Raw genomic sequence first — 15,703 nt, forward strand, 5'->3', positions numbered from 1 at the left:
TTCATACTATTCTAGTTTGTACCTATAAGCCACAGTCAAAGATCAGGACATCTCTGGGATGTGGGGGACTGTCTACACTGCGAAAACAGCAAGCAATGTCCACCTCAAAATACCGTGTCCAGGATAGACTCCCTGGAAGGGTCAGTAAGCCTCTTCTCTCAGTTTTGGAGCTACCAAAAACCACATGCCAGCATGAATCAGCAGTAATCATTCTGCAGATTCAGATTTTTAACTAAAGAAGTTCAGAAAATGCTTTCCCTTCCCCAGAAAAATACATACTTTTAGGCAGAAAATAATTAAAAAAAAAAAAGCAACATTTTGCCTCAAATAGAGCTTCATAGCATTAGCTAATGAGATGTATACTTTTGTTGGCCACCACTACAAAATAGAAAGCCAGGTTAGATTTCCCCTTCCAAGATGCATTCTGGAGATACATATATTAGAAAAAGCAGTATAAATAGAAGAGAATAAGGGTATTAAGAAATAAAAGCGTGGCTCCAGCATGGTGCAATGGCAGCGTATTCAGGTAGGAAGTTTCTTTTTTTTTTTTTTACTGCTAGTCTGGTGATACATATTTTTCCAAAAGCAAGTTAATGGCTCAATAGTTAATAAGCAAAGGTTTCACAAAAAGAATAGGTTAATCTAAATCTCAGTATTCTATCCAATAATTCTAACAGTAGCTGTGGCTCTGCTCTGAGCATAGGGTGACTCTCAAAAAAATCCCTTGAATTCTCAAGCAGGACCTGTGTCCTACCAGTGGAATTTCTGAACTGAACAACAAAAAAAATTAAAGGAAGTATTTGTTTATATTTTAAATCAAAAGACAAACAGTAACTGATCACAGATGACATTAGAAATACCTAAGGAGTTCTTTCACTTCACTTACAAGCTGTTTTCACTCAGAGAAACCCCATAAAACAGCAACAGAAGTAAAGAAATTTAAGCAAAGTATGACTAATAGTGAGAAAAAGGAAGCAAACACTGCAAATGCTGTTTGACCATATACCTGAAAGTAGGAATTCTGCCCCAGCTTTCTCAAATAAACTGTTAGCAATAACCATGCCATATACACTTGAAGCAAATGTGAATTATCTTAGAATGTTTTACAACTAGTTCCCTGTATAAGGGCAGAGAAGAGTATTATTCCCACATCATAAAGCAGAGAATTGAAGTACTGAAAAATAAGTGACCCCAAGAAGGTGATACATGTCAGCATCAGAAAGAGCCAAAACCAAAACCTTCAGCTCTGTCTTATCCTCTAACTGCTAGGCATCTTTCTCTTCAAATGCAAACAATACCTTTACAACCATTCAAGATTTTTATATATATATATATACACACACACGTGTGTGTGTGCATGTGTGCGTACATATATAAAAAAATTTGCACTAACATCTTCCATAAAACTTCGCTGGCCTATCTTGTCTACTTGGCAACATCTGAAATACTTTAAAACAGTAAAGTGAGATATAGTCTGTTGGGTATTGTAATATTTTTTGCACAGAGTTCCTCCTTGTGGATGAGTTTTACGGACAGCTAATACAAACAGCCACAACGGGGTCCCGCAGAACACCCATGCCTCAGCCTTGAGGAGCTGGGAACGAGAACCCAAGTTTTCCGACGGACAGCCTGCAATCCAGCGTAGTACTATGACTCCAACCTAAGTGATTTAAATATACACGGAAGAGACAGGGGAGGGATTATAAACCTAACCTCTGGCCCCCAGACTGTCACGCAGCTAACGCCGTGATAAACGAGCAAGGCAGAAGCCGTGGTTTAAGCTTCCCTCTTCGGAGCGCTGCAGGTCGGAGGAAGCTGCGCCCGCAGCCCGGGGGACGACACGCACCCCGCACGTTTGGCAGGGTTGGCGGGGCGTCACCCTCTCTCCTTGGAGGCCGCTGCTCGCTGCGAGCCAGCTGGGACGATGCCGCGGCCCCTCCGGCCGACGCGAGCCGAGGCTGCCGGCCTCGGCCCCGCGCCTCGGGCGGCCCGGAGGGGCGCGAGCTGGGTCTCCGCTGCACGGAGGAGCTCCTGCGTAACCCAGGCTTCCCCCGCAGCTCAGCCGGCACGTACCGCTCTGCCCCGTCTCGTCCTTGCAGGGCTCTCCAGCCAGCGATGAGGAAGGTGGGGAGGGGGGACTCTCCTTGAACTTACTTACTTAAGGAATAAATACGTGAAAACTGTAATAATGAAAGGTAGTGCAAGCAGAGCCTGAAAACTGCCTGGCATCTGGCTCGAGTAAACACAGAAAAACCTCCGTTTAAGTTTGATGTGGTAAATGTGTTACTCTTAGGATTTATGTACAAAGTCTTTGTTATCTTGGTTTTAAATAGACTTCCTCTGCAGTACTAATAGATCATTACTATGTGACAGCAGTGGTCTTTCTGAAATAAGTTAGTGGCCTCTCTTTAATTCCTAGCACAGATGTGACCACATCAAACTTTCTTCACAGCTAGTCCCTGTGATAGGATACAGACACCACAAAACATGTTATTCAGTGAAATATATTATCATTGATAAATGGGTGGAGACATTTTAATAATCTTCTATGATAGTAAATGTTTCCAGGTCCAATTAAGCAATAGAAAAACAGAATCTGGGAAACCATTAAATACTGAATAAAATAAAAGCAAAGACCAAATACTTCAGCCTTAAATAAGTTAGTCCAGAGCCTTTGACTACGTCTTATAGGCAAAAGGCCTTCTTCACTGAGAAGGGAGCTTTTTAATCTATAAGAGAACTATAAGTAACGTTTATATTGTTATTTTAGCTTTAAAATACGGTCAGAAGAATGTACAGGGTTGACTTATTGCACTGACTGACTTTAAGGAGCTGTAGTTAAGCAGCCATTATATTGCACAAACATAAGTGCCAATGAATTAAAAACAAATCATTCTATTGAAACTGGATTGCTAATTGACAGTCTTACAGCAGACAAGAGCAACAGAATAGATAAAGCTGGACTGTAATAAAACATTTGATACAGTATCTCACAAAAGTTTTATTTGAAAGTTAAATGAATTCAAATTGGCTTCCATCAAAGCATTAAACTGTGAATTGAAGAGTGAAGAGCCATTAACCAAGCTGGATCATGAGATTTGTATCAGATCTGGAGGGGCGTTTTGTGGGCTGCTTCGGGGAAGCGCGTGAAGTCACCAGCTTCATTCGAAAAGACTGGGGCAGTGATAGTTTTAGTTACACCTGTACTCTCTGTTGACCTTGAAAAGCAAAGAATTAGCTCCAAGGGCTTGATCAGTGGAGCTCACAGAGTGGAGAAGCGTGGAAATCTCTCACATGACTTTCTGCTATGACATTTTGGCTCTGTTGTCATGGCTTAAGAGGTGAATTTCTGCTGTTAAGATCTCAGTCTTCATCTTCTCCATGGTACTTTTTAATAAAAACAAAAAACAGCAAACAAAAAGGCAGATGTCATGAGGTTTGTAAAGACAACTATCAGATGAAGGGCATTATGTGAAAGCAAGCAGTTATTGCTTCCAGCTCAGCCACTGGTCTGCTGTATGACCTCAGGCAAGTCAGACCTGTACCCAGGGATAACAATACTGATCTTTATTGATGTTTCTTTGCCTGATGACATCAAAATACTACTATATGATGTTTCTGGCTTCTACTGGACTGAGGAAAACACGATCATTAAGAGCTACCTTTTGCAACATTGATTGGAGCCTTTTTGTCATGAAACAGGAAAGAGCTGCAGGTTCAAATACAGTCTTCAGCCTCCTTCAAATACAGTCTTAATGGGATACATACATAAATTTCTCAGTGCTTCCACAGCTGATATTCAAACAAGGTTAACAGGAACCATTATTTCTGCGGAAATACTGCAACTATATATGTTCTAAAACAATGGACAGTTAAAGAACATAATAATCAGCGACATTTTAAAGGAAAGGTGACTAAAACATCACAGATCAGATATTTGTGTTTATTTCTGGGTGGTCCAAACGACTATGGGAGTGTAGGAAGTTGAGGACTCAAAGAAGAGTTGAGCCCGAGCATCAGGCAACAGCCACCAGAAGTGAAATCTAATTAAATTTTGGAATAAATACCTAGAAGAAGTTGCAAAAAAATCTGAAATGTTATGAAGAGGCTGGAGAATTGAAGGAGGCAACAGTTCCATGTGGGAGGATTTACAGAGAGTACAATTCCTTATTTATAATCTCACTAGCTCACATTTGTAAAAGTCTTTCACTGATTCAAAAGAATCTTTGTTATTATTAGCAGAGATTACAGTTCTCTAAAAGCGTAAGAAAAAACACTTGGTGAGTCAATACCTTCAGATCACATATGAATTCATGAGAATGAAATATGTTTACTTTCATACTGTTGCTGCAGCTACAGTATGTGTTCAAGAAACTGAGACTCAGGCAGATAGCCACCACTGACTTGTCACATTTAAGAAATGAAGGAATAATAGAGATCAGGTTTGTTAAATTATTTTCTCTAATGATAGTTCTCACTACCTTGTCAAAAGGTAAGTAAAGCACTGGAAATAAACTACTCCATTAATATGCTTGAAGTCACACTTAACAATGCTAAACATGATTCAAAAACTTTAACAGTCCTGGAGTGAGACAAAACAGCTATAGACCAATGCACGGAAAATTATCAGCTTTGTCAAGAGCTGAGAGTTTTAAAAACTTCCTAAGTGTGGGGCAAAGACCCCGTATTTCCCAACCATCATATATATGTGTGAAAGTCTGTATATGTATCAGAACATTTATATGCATAAAACCTGTTACCAAAAATGCCTCCAGCTGCCCTTCCACCAGAAGAATACTTTTTTTCTTCAAAGGTCCAAGTTCCAAAAAAATCTAGGAAAACTTAAAGCCAGAGGAACTGAAAAGTCAAAAGAGTCAAATACCTTGTTTCCAAATATCCTTTCATTCATTCATGTGATTTGGCTGGGTTTCATTCAATGGACAGGTTCAGGCATTTTAAACTTTGTTTTATATTCTATGATAATCGACTTCAACCCCAGCATCAAATGACAACCTTTCTCGAATCACACAATATCATATGTACTATAGTACATATATAGTACACAGTACCACGTGTACTATAGACTCCTCAAAAATGCTGAAAAGGAATACTGAAAAAAAAAAGTGTTTTAACTTAAGAGATTAAGTATGAATTAAAAATAAACAAAAGAAATAGAAGTGCTTGGGCAGTCTCGCCACTCAAATTATCATGGAGAATTAGATCCAAATCAGAAGAACCACCAGAGTAGAAGCTGGCTCTATGGGTAAAAGCATTTTGTATGATGTATGATAAGCTATAAGCAGGGGACATCAACATCCTTTGGGAGCAAAGCTGTGTTTATAAACACAAAACACACTGCAACATTGCTAAATCTCAACAACATTGCGTTCAAGAAGCACCCAAATTTGAAGAGCTCGGCTGGAAGTCTCTAGATGTTTTTTCCCTCCCCACCCAACGCTATAGAGAAGTCTCCATCTCTCCACAGTGAATAGAAACCCTGAACTTATGCTGACAGGCATCAGGAGTCATTTTTCACTCAAATCAGTTTGCTGATTTCTGTGTTGAATAAGCAGTCATATGTAAGGAATAGGGCATAGCTATCATGGATCATTGGATCGCTAATAAATGGTAGGAGTTATACAAGCTTAAAAAGAAAGGAAAGGAGGAAAGACTTCACATTAATTTTTTAGCCTAAAGTGAAGCTCTGTATATAGAAAATAGAGATGTTCAACTTCTGATTTATACTGGAATATGATGAAGGGAACTTCTGGCCTGGTTCCAGATGAATTACCCGTAAAGCGCTCTACACAGCATTCACTCTGCTACAGACAGGCAATCAGAGGTTATCGTATTACAGGGAATCAACAAGTGCACTGCTCTTCCACTCAGCATTATAAATGTGAAGTAAAATGCATTTGCTTAATCAGTAGGATGGATAAAAACAACTGTTTGCTTAACAAAGATTTATGCTTTTCATAAGCTAAACTAGATCAGACATCCTTAGCCTACCTACAAAAATAAATAAATAAATAAATAAAGGAGGAAAAGAAGATAAGGAAAGGAGAATAGCTTGTATCTCTAGAAAAGACACAGGACTTGCTCAGGCTGGCAGCCAAAGCACCAAATACTTTCTGCTGTCTTCCTGCCTGAAACAGGGTGCTTACATATGATGTAGCACGTATTTCTTTTGATGATGCAGAGCAGCAGTGCTCTTAAAGTTTTTTTTGTATTCATAAGCAATTGCTTCATTATTTCAGAGCTCCTTCATTAGTAATTAATAGTAACCTTTGCAATATGTAACTGCTTTCTGCAGTGCCTCTGTGTCTCTACTACTTTGGTCAAGAGGTTTGTTAAAGCCCTACGCACTGGGAGAAGGTCCATATTCAGGAGCTGCACTATGCAAGAATCAGCTTTACCTCCTGGCGCTATGTTAACATGCGTTGTCAGTAAAAGGCCGTTTTTCTTCACTACCTTGCTACAGTTAAATTATGAAGATGATTATGAAATTAGAACTCCATAATCAGTGTGTTTTAATCCAAAGTTCTTTGTATGAGGAAGCAGAAAACGTTACTAAGCAAGGAGGAAGAACTGTTGAAAACTTTGGGGGTTTTTTCTGCTTATCTGAATTAAGAATTACAACTCTAGCAGAAGGGCATGGCATTACAGCAGTGTTATACAGTATAATTCTGCTCTTTCAAAGAAAATGCATCAAGTCTAGGAAGTCTGCTAAAGACAAGATTGTAAATCTACTAAAGAACCAGTTCAGGATAAATATAACCTTGATTCCTTGACAAAACATTCCCAATTTTGGGCCTAATCATGAGAAGTCAATGAAATCTGACCAGCAACCATAGGATCACAGGACCAGTTTTTAAACACTGGTTTCTGAAATAAAACTACATTACTAATGCTAATTATTAAATATAGCCTATTTTCAAGTTTCACAAAGTAATATAGCACAGAAATACTCCTAAGAAATTTGAATTGCTGAGTGAATATAAAGCTGATGAACTTTAAGAGGGAGAGTTTTAAAGGCGCAAATGGCAGTTAACTTCCAATTATGCCTTTGGAAATGTCCCACTAATGGCTAATATAGCTGATTTATTTTCATAAACTTTAATTACCTTGTACTGTTTCTTACTGAACAATATTGTCAGTCCAACAGAGCAGTTCAAACAATACTCAAGCTAAAAAGGGGATTTGCTCCAGTTCCAGGTTTACATGTGCAAATTTAGCAGTTTACCATTATCTGGACATAAAAATATTAATGCACACACTCCTTTTAACAACATCTATATACAAATGACATATGAGTTTACATTAATTCTGATCACATTTTAACTAGAAGAGATTTTACCTATGTAATTTAGATCACAAGTTATTTGGGAAAAGGACCACGTTTTTTGCTTCGTCTAGCATAAAGACAGGGATTTCTTGCATTTTAGTAATACATGTGATAGTAACTGTGAAGACCCGGCTCATCAGGTGTGTTATTTTGACAGCTGGTGATGCCAGTGCCCGGAAGACCCAGCAGGACAGCGCAGTGAGGAGGAAACGGGCAGTTTCAGAGCTGCTTGAAGGCTACTCCTTTCTGCTGCGCAAGCGGGCTGAGACATTAGGTAAGTGTTCAGTGTTAGAGCAGCAGATTTTTTTAGAGCAGTGATCGTGTTGCTTTGGCATGAGAGCCTTGAATAAGGCGTTTTGCGTGCTAGCGCGGCCCCGAGACCCTTGCAGCTCCTTGACTTGCCAGGGCGGTAACAGGTGCTGCCTCGCAAAAGCAAGAAGATATTGCCCTCTAGTGCCGAAAGAAAGCAGAGGCTGCAGAGTCCAAGAGGGAGGATTAATTATTATTTCGAAATTTCGTGGGCTGACACACGCGAGACTTTGTGCAGCCGGTTGCCCTGCGGGCAGACGGCGCGGGCAGCGAGGCCGCCGCTCCCTCCTGCGCTGCGTGATAGCCCCACGGAGTCAAGGGACACCTCAGTGGCAGCAAGGTACCCAAACCAAAGCGTGGCCTTATAGGGAGTGCTGCACTTGATCCAATTTTATCTTTTGGTAAAATCTTAATTGGAGTTTTAATAAGCAGTGAGCTCCTGACAGGCACACAGAACTGCAGAGCAAGGGAAGCACTAAAGGGGAAAAAAAATACCCTTGCAATTACCAGGATGGTTTTAGTTTCATAATGGTAGCTGTATTTCTTTTCTATTTTTTCCATCATACATAATGGTCTGCCACATTTAGCAATATCTTCTCTTGCTATATTTCTGTCCATGCATACGCTACCTACCTCGCTCCCCCCCCCCCTTTTTTTTTTCTTTTTGCTAATTGCCACATAACACGCAGCAGGGTCACCAACAGCATAGCCCACAAAATGAGGGCATGAATCTCGGAGCAAACTGCTGACCAAAAAAGGTAATGCAGATAAAAACTGTAGCCTAGCAAAGTCACAAACCACCACAGTAACAACTCCCTCTAAGTTGCGAGGTAAGGAGCAAACCTCATGAACAAGCAGGCCTATTAATTCTGAATTATTTCAGCATGTCAGTCATTGCTTGATAAGCTCCTAAAAGCAGTGTAGTTCTCTACTGTCCAGTACTAGGAGAGCAGCATGTATGAAGTGCATTTTAAATAGAATTAAAACTTTTCACTTGCATTTTTTTTTTTTAAAGATGAACTGACACAATAAAGTGGCTCCTTATAAAACCTTGCCAGAATCATAAGGTACACTGCCAGACAGATCTCCTAAGTCTTTTTAAGAAAGGATCCCCTCCTCTCCCCCTGAGGGTTTTAGACGTAGAGCTAAAAAGTGACTAGCAGAATCATAATCCGGGTTATTGGAGGAAGAACTGTCAACTGATGCCCGCTTTGAAAGAATACTTGTTTGAAGCAGTACAAAAATCATCCATTGTTTATGGTCTCACATCATTCCAGTAGGTAAACAACATAAATAATTCAGAAAGATGTCAGTTCCCATTTAAATCCATAGAGCACCATGGGCTATTTGTTTAGTTTTAATTGCCTCTGAATCATCTGGTTCTGTGTTAGTATTGGTAACTCTTCACAGATTTAGGTAGAACTACTAGGAATTGCACAAATCCCCCAGAGCTGGCCAGTCCATAAGGTTTGAGGGGCTCCTACATCAGCTGTTCAGGATAGAGGAGACAGGCTGAAGCCCCAGTACTTCAGTAAGAGGAGCTGTGGTCCAGGTTACACACTGGACCAGGTGGCACACTGAATAATTCCTTCGCTGTTCAGCAATTCCCATTTTGTCCACGACAACCTGCATTCTCAGGTTTATCCCAGCAAGGGGTGCACAGTGTTGCACCCTGCAGCTTTTTTATGCTACTCATTCATTTCACATTCTCATACATTTTTTAAATCATTCATGAAAGTGCTTAGATGGAATATAGACACTGATCACTTCAGGTACAAAACAGGAACCAGAGAGACGTCCACCCATATCTTTCACTTTACCTTGATTAGTTTTGCAGTTGAAAGCAGGATATATTAACCCTTTCAAAATATTTGGCCACAAAAGTATGAGTTTGACAAAGCTTTTCCAATATGTAACTAATCTTTTGTCTAAATTTTGTCTTCCAATTTTTAGTCATTCCCATTTGCAATAGCAACGACCAAAGAACAATAGAAAAAAATATTAATGTCCTCAAAAAGCTGTATATGGAGTATTTTTGTATTGAAAGAACACGGGAGAACTGTTTAATATATTTTACTGTTTAATACGTCAAGAAAGAAAGTGACAATGAGTGCTATTCAAAAACTCTCTCAGCTCAGATTACTAACATTATTTACTGTCTTAATTAACATGTGTTCTAATTGCTTCATGGATTTTTTTAAATTTACTCTTCTTTTACCCATCATTACAGATGATGTTAAGAGTCCTCTTCATTGACTATTGGCAACTGCTGCATTCTGAGAAAATTTCTTTCAATTTAGCTTTCCAGATCCTTTGGCTTCCACCTCCAACAACTTTATAACCTCCCCAGCAGTTTCATAAATGCACTGCAATGGTCACATGAACAACACTGTAGGGGAATCAGCACTTTCACTTCTCCTAGTTACTATGGCACTTTAGGAAGAGAGAAACCGAAAAGAGACAAGTCCACCAGGAGTAGAGAGTCCGTCAAAAAATGAATCTTACGGTGAGACTTCGCCGCAGTTTCAGAACGCTGGTAATCCTCTTGGCCACGTTCTGCCTGGCAAGTATTGGCATCTCTGCCTACTACCTGTACACAGGCTACAAGCAGCAAACGGCTCTTGTGGAAACCACTGGGGAAGCCGAATGTGAAGATCCTAAGCTTTTGCCGTACAGGTCCATGGAGCTGAAAACTGCTAAGCCAATTGATCCGTCTAAAACTGACCCCACCATCCTCTTGTTTGTGGAAAGCCAATATTCCCAGTTGGGGCAAGACATCATAGCCATCCTCGAATCCAGCCGGTTTCCATACCACATGGTCATTGCACCTTCCAAGGGGGATATTCCCCCTCTCACAGACAGTGGAAAAGGAAAATATACAATTGTTATATATGAGAATATTTTAAAATATGTATCCATGGACTCATGGAATAGAGAGCTTCTAGAAAAATACTGTGTGGAATACAGTGTTAGCATAATTGGTTTTCATAAAGCCAACGAGAACAGTTCACCAAGTACAAAACTAAAAGGGTTTCCATTACATCTCTATAATAACATAGCCCTCAAAGACTGTTTTGTAAACTCTCAGTCTCCACTGCTGCGCATTACCAAAGCGCCAAGGGTTGAGACAGGCCCCTTGCCTGGTGAAGACTGGACAGTTTTCCACTTTAACCACTCCACCTACCAACCTGTACTTTTAGCTGAACTGCAGCCCTCCAGACCCTTGCCAGTGGTATTGCCAAAGGCTGCTCTGTACGCAACAGTCATCCAGGACTTGGGCCTTCACGATGGGATTCAAAGAGTCCTTTTCGGAAACAACTTGACCTTCTGGTTGCACAAGCTGATCTTTATTGATGCCATCTCTTTCCTATCTGGAAAGAAGCTCACACTGTCCTTGGATAGGTACATCCTTGTCGACATAGATGACATCTTTGTTGGAAAGGAGGGAACAAGGATGAATGTCAACGACGTGAAGGTAAGACAAGAACTGGGATACTATCAGAAATACAAGTATGTGCAAATGGGGCATTTAGAGAAAGATGTGTGAGAGATCCATCAAGTCCCATTTCCTAGTAAATACTGCAAGCGCACAGACGTTGCCAGGAGATACAGAAATGGTAATCTGAAGTCCCTTTAAAAGGCTGGTGTGCGTACACAGATGTATTTAAATGCAGGTATACAAGTGGATACACAGAGATGCTCGCATACAATAAGGCATGTGATGAATCCACTGGCTGCCTCTTGCTCATGTAAATTCTACTCAGGGGTATCAGCCTGAGCACATGGATGACAAAGGAGCCTTTTCCCCCCTCATAAAACAAAGATCTTTCTTTAACCTAGATTAAAGGATCAGATGACAGTGTATGGTTTACACAACATTAACTTGTCTTTCCTACACACATATAACCATGTATATGTGTGCCATTTATAGGCATTATCTTTATTTTTTTTGACTATTTCTGAAAAGTAAACAGAACAGTAAAAGTTTTTTTTTTTTTTTTTTTCCTTATACGGTATATTTATGGGGGATTTTAAAAAGAAAAAGCAAGAAAAGAGTGAAAAAAAGATAGTTTGACTTTGGAGAATTAGTTGGATAATTTTCATTAGCAGGCTATCAGATAAATATTTAAGGTTACCAGAGACATGATGAAAGCACAGGCTTATACTTTAGCAAATGACATAGCAGGTGATGCTGTAGAATGTTCACAGGCTAATGTTTGGGGGCTTTTTTAGACTTATTTTCATTAACTCTAATATCCAGGAACTCTATCATGTTTGTTCAAAGTAATTCTCAGAGGTGCCCTTAGATGTAGAGACTTGAAATGATAAATGGACAGAACTCAGCAGCATGACAGTTATTTCCTTGCAGTTTTCTGCATGTGAGAGAATTATCATATTCAGAGATGAATTGAAAATTCCTAAGCATGCAACATTTTCTAGCCTTTATTCTGGACTTTTTCTTGTAAATACTTAAACATTTAAGAATAGTAGGCAAGCCCCTTTAAAAAAAAAAGATTTTCTATTTCGTAATTCTTAATATTTCTTAAATCTTATTTTCATTTCTATGGCTTCTATATTTGTCCATCTCCAGATCAGGATCAGTAACAGAGGTATTGAAATACCAAGTCAGTAGTCTCATATTAATAAAACAATTTTGCAGATCAGAGAAATTCAGGTAATTATGTTAGACACCCAGACATCTGAATGCTCATCTAGCTGTATTCTCGCACTAAGGCGCTCTTAGTGCCTGCAGTAGGTACTCCCGGTGTCTTTAGATCCGAGCACGCAGAGGCTCAATGATCAAGTGCTGTCTGTACCAAATTATACAAACGGTTTGTCTACGTGAGCAAAGTAACTGAAAAGGCTGTTGGGGGAGAAGTTTTTCAGCAGTAAGTTTTTGTATGCACATTTTTGGGAGTGTCTTTTTCTGATGTAGTTTCTTCCACTAAGGAGCAAAGCCTTTTATTCTACATTGGTTCCTATTACTAGAATAGGACTGTCCACATGGAGAGTTACTTTGAAATACAGATCATACCTTTGACTGGAATAATTCCACCAGGCAGAAAAGCTCCTGTCATTTCCTTTATTACTCAGCAATCAACAACAGGACTATGCAAACCCTTCTACTAGGCTTAGCAAAACAGCCACACTGCATCACTTATCATAGGAGATGCAGCAGGAAAGTTTCTATGCTACAGGTCTAGAAACTCACATAGGAACTGGATGGCAAAACCCAGCTGTTAAAAGCATTCAGCATTTCTTCTGCAGGCAGCACAGACTGACCCATCTCAAACTGAGCAGAGCGCACCACTAAATACCTTGACAACAACAACAGAAAACATCTGGACCATTTCAAAAAACCTGTAGTGAATCTGTTCAAATATAATCCATGGAGAGAAAAGGTTTGAAGGGAAGCCATCATTCTTCCCACATTTTTCAGGTCCTAAAGGAGTAACTCACTTTGTATATTACACTATAAACAGTGCCCTAAAGGCAAGTCTTAGCTCTGGACCTCAAGTGAGAAACCGTGCAACAAACACTGAGCACAAGGGAAATCTTCCACAGATGTAGGACTGGACCTGACATTCCCATAAGATGATTTCCATTCTACACATTCTTGGGGGGGGGGGGGGAAGGGGGGAGTTAATCTGCCTGGCAGATGATGATGTTTGCATGTAAAGTCATTCTGCAGCATTTTCATCCGTTGGTATTTGGCACTTAAAAGACTAGCTTTCATTTCAAAAAACATTAGTTCTCATTTCAAATCAGTTGCCAGGTATGGATTTGTTTCTCAGGGTACTTCAGAAGTATTTGCTATGCAAATCAGTCCTTACTCGTAGTCCGGACATTCCCAGAATACATTAATATTCAAACCAGGATGCTTGCTAATGAACATCACACCAAAATCAGCGTGTACTTCAGTTAGTTTACAGTAAAAGATGATTACAGCGAGTTAGAGAACAATCCCTCAAATCACTTGGGGACTGAGGCAATTGAGAACTGGTGGGCCCTGCTTTGCCCCTGAAGGCAGGGCAACCACCTTGATTCAACAGCAAAATACCAGGAAGAGACCATATTTAAGAGGCTGAAGTTTTCCTAAGTGAAAGCATTGCCATGCATTGCAACCCCCCTCAGAGGAGTCTGGGTCTCCATGGCAGGTGAGAGCCCCTTTCGGACTCATGGAGGCAGCCCAAGGTTTAAGGGCAGTTTGTGCTTACCCCTTATAAGGACAGAGGTGCAAATGACTCCAATGGCTAAAGATTAATATAGACTAAAGAGTTTTCCCTCCCCCCTCAGGAATTCTGCAGAGCTTGGATCATTTACCTTTTCTGAACTGCATATTATATGTATACTTAGTACTTAAAAAAAAAAAAACTACATTTACAATACCATGCATGTCAAAATTCGTTTCGTCTTGCTGTGCTATATTTAAAACAACAGTATCCCCAACATAAAAGAGGAATATTTGTTTATATCATGCTTTCCAAAAAATTTATATATATATATATACACATATATAAGTACCACTTGTTATAAAACTTTTTTTTTGCATTGTACCACATTGCAATTTATGCAATTCATGTAATTCCTTCAATTCATAGCATTTATTATTATGCACAGTATAGGTTCACTTTGCATAGGTATATGAGAGCGACTGTGAGGGTCTTCCAAGGTATCAGGCACACCTGGTTTGCTTGGGAATGCTCACCAGTAACACTGTATCAGGTAACACCAAGCGTGGCCAATCCCCAGATGCACAGAAGAAAACTGCAGATGAAGAGCTAACCATTTCCAAAAACTATGTTAAAAATCTGACTAAATAATATCACTTTGCCAAACTGGTAGGACATTTTCTTTCAGTGACCACAAGCATTATACCTACCAGCAGAAAGAACACTCACTAAAAATGAACTTTCTGATAACAGCATTTCTATGTAACAATAAAAAGACAAGTAGCTGTGTTCCTGTGCAATTTCTTCCTCCAACCCGAATGTTTTTATCCCTCAAAAAGCCTATTCTCATTAGGTGCTTCAGGGATATATGTAGTTTTATAAAGGGTGTCACTACTAGAGAAATGGAGATTAAAGAATGGAGTTATTATGGGCTGTGTTTACCACAAAAGATCTCTAGTCCCTTGTATCATAGAAGCTGTACAAGGTCATATCTGGCCAAGTAATTAAACAGGAACTCAACTGAGCCACAGGAAAGCTATTTTCCCTAGCTTTATGATATCTATCTTGAGCCTAGCAAGCTTCTGCAAATGAATTTCTGCCTTTCCCTCCTCCCAGTGTATTATCTCACCACTTGATTTTAGAAGGCAAAAGACTCAAGAACTCATCAGTTAGTCTGCCGAATTACTGAACTCAGGTACTTGCAAACTATATTGGTTCCCAGACACACAGCAAGTCCAAGATCACTGGCATCATGATTCAGAGAAAACAGCTAGGGACATCAGGTTACCATACAGAAAGAATACAAAGCTTTTGTCTTTTAAAAGTTTTTTTTTTTTTCTAATTCTCCTCAAACAGAGCTGCTGTCAACCAGCATCACCCAAGAAGGTAGGTAGTAAGAGCTTGCTGAAGTATTTTCTTTTTCACTGTTGATATTATAGCATGAGCATGTAGACTGGTACAATATTTACTCACCCAGGAACAATCCCATGCAGTGACCAGGATTTCCTCAGCAGCTTTCACAACTACATTTTCTTTTCCTACCATCACTCTTAACTCAAACACAAAAAACTTTGAAAAAAACCCTTCAACATAATAGTTTGCTACTATTAAAAAAAACAACCACCAAACCAAAAAGAAACATATCCTACAGAAACCACAGCCTTTCCAGCTTGCCCTCCTCTAACACCAGGAGCTAGGGTGCAGAACAGCAAGCTCCCTCAAGAAGCACCTGCTCCTCCTTCATTCTCACTTACCCAGCTGGAGCTGATAATCAATGAGAAATTACTGGTCCCTGCGCCCTCATGTCACAAAACCCCTTTTCTGAAAGCTACACTTTGCTTTTCTGTATTCCCCCTAGTTGCTGACATCAGGGCAA

At 39.8% G+C, this 15,703-nt stretch overlaps 1 protein-coding gene across 1 annotated transcript in view; it reads left to right on the top strand.

Annotated features, from left to right (window-relative positions):
* Positions 1–10,148: 10,148 nt before the first annotated feature.
* LOC134140018 (bifunctional heparan sulfate N-deacetylase/N-sulfotransferase 4) overlaps positions 10,149–15,703 on the top strand; it is an 85,897-nt gene continuing 80,342 nt past the window's right edge. The window contains exon 1 of the mRNA XM_062574828.1: positions 10,149–11,129. Within this exon, the coding sequence (XP_062430812.1) occupies positions 10,149–11,129 (981 nt within the window). The remainder of the gene's footprint in view (positions 11,130–15,703) is intronic.

Source organism: Rhea pennata, chromosome 4 (genome assembly GCF_028389875.1).
Source record: "Rhea pennata isolate bPtePen1 chromosome 4, bPtePen1.pri, whole genome shotgun sequence".
In the NCBI taxonomy this organism is placed as follows: domain Eukaryota; kingdom Metazoa; phylum Chordata; class Aves; order Rheiformes; family Rheidae; genus Rhea; species Rhea pennata.